We start from the raw sequence: 5,820 nt of genomic DNA, 5'->3' as shown, positions 1-5,820 counted from the left end.
TCCTGACACAGTGGAGTTCAATTCCAAGGACTTACAAGGTAGAAAGAGATAACCATCTCCTGCAGGCTGTACTGTGACCTTCACATATGTGGGGTGTGTGTGTGTGTGTGTGTGTGTGTGTGTGTGTAGCCTAGGAAAATAGTTTACATTAACTTCTGGCCTCCACAAGTCACATGCACGCCTGTAACTCCAACATTTGGGGGAGTGAGGCAGGAGGATTGGTAGTTAAGGGCCAGCCTGGGCTAAGTAGTAGGACTTTGCCTTAAAAAACAGATAAGGGCTAGAGAGAGAGATAGCCCAGCAGGTAGGAGCACTCTCTGTTCTTGCAGAGAAGTCACGTTTAGTTCTCAGTACCCACACGGTGGCTCACACCATCTGTAGGCACGCATGTGGTGCGAATTCATAAATACAGGCAAAGCTCCCATACACAACATAAAATAGATAAATCTAAAAAAGAAATTAATTTAAAAAAATACCAAACTGGTATTCCTCCCCTGGAACCTCTCCCACTCTTGGGAGTTTCTTCTCACTTTTTTTAGTAAATCTACGTTCAGTATGATGAAGATAAAGAAAACTCTAACGACTCCTCTATCCTCTTCAAAGGGAAATTCTTTCAATTCATAGATTGTTTGTTTTTCTCATTTGAGAAGGAATTTTATTATGCTGCTCAAACTAGACCTAACCCCTCGGGCGAGCCTGGCGACTAGCCTGGCTAGCTGGAGCTGCGGACCCTGGAGCATGCCTGGTCTCAGGTCTGCTGGATTTAATCCATTGATCAGCTGGCCTCTGTCAGATGCTTTTCCTGCAGAGATGTGGGCTAGAGTCTCTTCCCCTCAGACAGTATGCAGAATCCAGACCAAATAAACAAACTACCCACCGAGTCCAGCGTGAACCTATAGATTATTAGGGTTACTCACTGAAGCATAAATGACTCAAAAATCATCTGCAGTCAATGAAAGACCTACCTCAGCCTGGGGATAACTCAGGAGCACAGCACCGTGGACTGGCAGCTCCAGGAAGGGGTCCCCTCTTCCCGCCATTGCTCATTACTGTTCTTGAGCTTCCAGGAGGGAAAGTCTCCACGAAGAGGAAAGAGCTGTATGACACTAGTTGCCTTAGGCCTGCATCTGGGCGGCTGCACATCCTGCTACAAATGCTTGCAGAGCAAAATCACTCACAGAGTGGGAGCCAGATGGTAGAGAGACCGAAAGGGCCAGGTTACTAATATCTCCGTCCACCCATCCTTCCATCCTTCATTTATAGAACCTTCCCCGCCAGTTTCACAGCTGGACACTCCCAATAAAGCACCTGTCCAGCTCTAAACTCCCTTATTGTTCAGTTAGAGTATGAGACCAAAACAAAAAACAAAACAAAACAAAAAACCCCACAGAAACCACTTTTCTGAAGTCTCCAAGCGGATGGTTCCAGGGTCCGGCAGGGTTAGGTCAGGATCCAAGCAGAGGAGCCCTGCCTGGGTTTGCCTTCTACACTATGATGCCTCTCCTGGGTTTCTGCGATGTAGATGGACAGGCTCTAAACCCTGTCCCTTCTGTGTCCCTGGTGAACTGTTCTCTCCTCATACCAGAACCCAAAGCTCAGTCCTGTTTGCTGATGGCAAATGAGAAACAACTGTTCCCCAGCTCATGACTCAGAGTCAGAGCCAGAGCCCCTCCCTTCCGTCCTCCCCACCCCCTCTTGTCCTTCCTTTCCTTTGAGACTAAGTAGCCCAGGTTGGCCGTGAACTTGGGACCCTCCAGCCTCTGCCTCCAATGTGCTGGGATTTCAGGCACGTGACACCTCTTTTCTTTTAACTAGGAGCAGAATCTGAGGTCAATGTCTCCAGTAAGCAACACTGCCTCCTTAGGACTTCATCGTCTACACTGTATTTATTTTCATATTCTTGGTTTCGTTTGAGTCATGTCTCAATGCAGCATTAGCTAGCCAGGAAATCATAGACATCCCCCTGCCTCAGCTTCCTGTGTGATGGGATTAAAGGTGGGCACTAGCATGCCCGGTTTATTTTCACACTATCTTTTACTTGTGGCTAGTAATAATAATTTTCCATTAATAGAGGCCATACCAAAAAAAGATTCCTTTTAAAACAAATTTATTAAGCAAATAGTGAGCCAATTTCAGTAAAAATCTGCATAAAGTAAATAATAAGACAAAAGGTGGCAAACCTGATATGGCAAAATCTTCATATTCTCGACTGAAGTTTGGGAGCTTAGCCTTCGAAGGACGAGCAGCTCTCCCCACTATTGTCTCCTCTCCTAAAAGGGGAGTCAGCCATGGAGGCCACAGATAACTGGGACTCCGTTTCAGTGGGATGGGTCATTATAACTAAGTCTGTCTTGTAGCAAGCCTGCCTTGTGGCTCCCTTCAGCACGCTCGAGGGAAAGATGGCGGAGGCTGTGTTTGGGGAGTTTCTCTTCTCTGGGACAATCTTCACTTCCGTATTGGAACAAACTCAGTTCTTTTCAGTCCAGGCTTTCCTTAGCAGGGAAGAATAAACTCCGTGTTCTAGGATGTATGCAGCCTAAGCCGACGGACAGAGGAACCTGCTGATCTTTTTGAGTCTGTGTCCTGACTCTAGTCCTTCAGCTTGGCTCAGCAAATTCCATGTTGCCATTGAGTGGACAAAGCCAAGGCTTGTATAGTCACAGACTCCTTCTGGATTTGGCCTCTATTTTTTTGCTGGAGGGCCTCGCAGTAGTCGGTGAGGATGGCTGGGCAATCTCAGGGTCTGTGTCTCTGGAGAGCAAGATCCCTGCCACCTCCGGCCCACATGATGGACACATAACCACCAGCATGGCTCTGTTGGTCTGGGTCCCATATGGGCCCTCTTCACTCCAATACGGTGTCTTAGGTAAATTTGTACCCTGACAAGCCATCTTGAAACCTTCTGGCCCACAGTCAACTAGCCTTGCCGCCAATTCTCAGAGTCACAACCTGGGCAGTTTAACCAAAGCTGAACTTTAATGCAAGCCATGACCTACAGGCTGTCTACACTCTAGCCTGCCCACCAGGCAGATGTCAAAGATAGAAATTTCCACACAAAAGGCCCTAGGTTTTAGGCAGGGCCTAGAGGAACATCTGGAGTGAGGTCCAGGCCTGAGTCTGGAGCTGACCCCTTTCAGCCCCTCTGAAGTGGAAGGCTAGTCTTACAGGCTCTGAGGCTTCAGAAGCCCACACTGGTCCGGCCTTCCCGCTTCCAGAATGCAGAGATCTCTTCCAGGGTGACCCGAGGCTGGAGACCCCAGTCAGGTTCCAGGCTCCCTTGCCTTGTCCTCCAGGCCTTAGGGCTCCCAATCTGCATTCCAGCCTCTAGCCTTGTCTCAGGCTCAACCCAACTCACTAGGCCTGCAGCATGGAGCCTCTCAGCTTGGGTCTGAGGCCTCCAGAAGGTGCTTTGGGCTGGGACTTCCGGTGGGGTCTGGGGAACTAAGGAGCTGGGAGCAGACTGTGGGATTGAAGGGGCTGGTGGGGCAGTTGCTCTGCCCTCCAAGGTTCCCCCAGGAGTCAGGGGATCTGGAGCCCTGTCCATCAGCAGGGGAATGGAGGAGCCATACCAGTCTTCAGAGCGCTCCCGGGCGCTGCTTGTGGGCTCAATCCACAGCTCTCCTCCAGGGCGCCATACAAGGGTGGGTGCACGCCGACTGGGGTCTGGGTGCGGGCGACGGAACAGGCGTTCGGCCAGCACTGCCGTGGTTATGATGAAGAAGGCTACAAGAGAGGCCAGGCCCAGCATGATGGGAACGCAAGGACCACAGGGCAGTACTGCCCACATGGCCACCTCCTCTGTAGGCTCTGGGAGCCCCTCCGTGTGCCCTGAGGGCTGCCCAGGAGTTGTAGGCATCTGGGAGACTCGGTGGTGCAGAGGGACAAGGGGTGAAGCAGGGAATGTCTCTGCTAAGAGAAGGAACAGGAATCAGTGAGAGTTGGGGTCCTGGATTTCAACACAGTTCTAACAACCTGACTACCTCACAGCAAGGCAGTGGGTGGACCACATCTTGACTGGGACTGCAAATCATTGGCCTTCAGAACGTCAGGGACAGACTCGTGTGTGTGTGATGTAGGGCCCAGTCATGATAAGCTTCATAGAGACCTGAGTCTCAGTAGTTTACAATGAGGCAATACCTGATTCCAACAAAGACCACAAACTGAGACTACCCAGGCACCACCCAGGAACAGACCATCCAAAGGAAACGCCTAACATCCTACCTTTGTAGATAGGATCACCTGCCAGCACACACTCACAAGGACACCTCTAGACAAATGTCAGCCAATCAGGGGTCTTGAACCTTAGAAACCCCTCACCCACACCTTTGCTGCTATAAAAACTCAACTCTAACTGAGCTCGGGGCTCTTCGATCATTTCTATACGTTATATACATGGAGAGACTGACCGTCTGTGTGTGTGTGTGTGTGAGAGAGAGAGAGAGAGAGAGAGAGAGAGAGAGAGAGAGAGAGAGGAGAGGAGAGGAGAGGAGAGGAGAGGAGAGGAGAGGAGAGGAGAGGAGAGGAGAGGAGAGGAGAGGAGAGGAGAGGAGAGGAGAGGAGAGGAGAGGAGAGGAGAGAGCGCGAGCTGGATGTGTTTGCTCATCTCCTCAGCGTGGCCACATTGAATAAATTTCCCTTTCCAGCTTCCATCAATTCGGCTCTTCTAATTGGTTTATTGAGGATGGGTGGCAAGGCTAGAGAGAAGCAAAGGCGACCCAGAGAGGACAGGAATGAGCCAGGGGAGGCTGGAGAACAGGCCAGCTGAGGCTCCCCTGCACAGGTCTTGCTTCCCCTCCCAGGCCCCACGGTCGCAGATCAAGGTCTTGCTTTAGCCTCGAGAAGTGGGGAGACAGAAATGAGAGAAACCCCCTCGCTGGCCTGCTCCCGCCATGCGTACCCTCTCTTACAGCCGCTTTCCCACTTTCCTCGGAGCTGACCCTGCTGTTGGACCTGCGGTGCTTTCGGCTGTACCAGGTCCGTGGGCTGAGCACCTAACCAACTTGTCCAACTCTGCCCAGTCACTGGCCTGTCTGCCTCCCTCGTTGGTGGTCGCCCACGTCTCTGCCATAAGCCCCCCATTGGCACTTTCTTCTGAACCCCTCACCTCACCTTTCACCTGGAGTCAATCTCGGATTTCTCGGTCTTCAGAGCTGTTCGTCCCAGTGCATGCCGGGAGGGTGTGTGTGACTATCTGAAAGGCCCTGGAGGCGGAAGGGAGGCTACCACCTGTTGCTGGGTGACTGTGCCCCAACTCTTCCTGCCCCCAAAGAGTGTTTCCAAGGCAACCTGGGGATGTGGTCAGCGTGGTGAAGAAGCACTTCCTGAGTTAGGTGGGGTCAAAATGAGAAGCGGCACTGCTGAAGTCAGTCTCACCCTAGAGCCGAGCTCAGACCCCACCCAGCACAGTCTCCCAGAGGTGGGGAAGACTAGACACTGGCTCGGCTGCCCCCAGAGCACTGCGGTGCAGCCTCCTGCCTGCTCCTTGGAGGGTGCACAGTCCCTGTCCCCAGCAGGGCCTTCTGCAAGCCTGTCCTGCCTTGGAGCCCCTGCACCGCTATCGCTTCATCCAGCTGCCTCCACACTTCTTGTTTTGAGACAGGGACTCAAGAGGTAGCCCAGGTTGGCCTTGAATCCTCCTGCTTTAGCCTTCTGAGTGCTGGGATTTCAGTCCTGAGCCACCTGAGTTTTCCAGTGAGCACAAAAGATCCTCTCTGCTTCTCCAACCTGAGGTTACAGGAACACGCTTCTGTGCCCAGTCTTTTGAACTCAGGTCTGCCTGTTTGCCAAGCACACTTTTCGACTGAGCTGTCTCCCACGCTT

The 5,820-nt window shown here is 51.8% G+C and overlaps 1 protein-coding gene across 2 annotated transcripts; it reads right to left on the bottom strand.

Moving 5' to 3' along the window:
- Nucleotides 1-2,090: 2,090 nt before the first annotated feature.
- On the bottom strand, nucleotides 2,091-5,217 carry C5H16orf54 (chromosome 5 C16orf54 homolog). Of its 2 annotated transcripts, none has more exons than XM_075972321.1 (2): nucleotides 5,110-5,217; nucleotides 2,091-3,909 (listed from the first exon to the last, which is right to left on the bottom strand). In XM_075972321.1, the coding sequence occupies exon 2, from the start codon at nucleotides 3,854-3,856 to the stop codon at nucleotides 3,179-3,181; it is 678 nt and encodes a 225-aa protein (XP_075828436.1). In that variant the 5' UTR covers nucleotides 3,857-3,909; nucleotides 5,110-5,217; the 3' UTR covers nucleotides 2,091-3,178. The 2 variants fall into 2 exon arrangements, with proteins under 2 accessions (XP_075828436.1, XP_075828437.1); XM_075972322.1 differs by having other exon boundaries at nucleotides 2,091-3,906; nucleotides 5,110-5,207.
- Between the last annotated feature and the right edge of the window lie 603 nt (nucleotides 5,218-5,820).

The sequence above is a fragment of the Microtus pennsylvanicus genome, chromosome 5 (genome assembly GCF_037038515.1).
Source record: "Microtus pennsylvanicus isolate mMicPen1 chromosome 5, mMicPen1.hap1, whole genome shotgun sequence".
Lineage (NCBI taxonomy): Eukaryota > Metazoa > Chordata > Mammalia > Rodentia > Cricetidae > Microtus > Microtus pennsylvanicus.
This window is presented reverse-complemented; position numbering and strand designations above follow the sequence as displayed.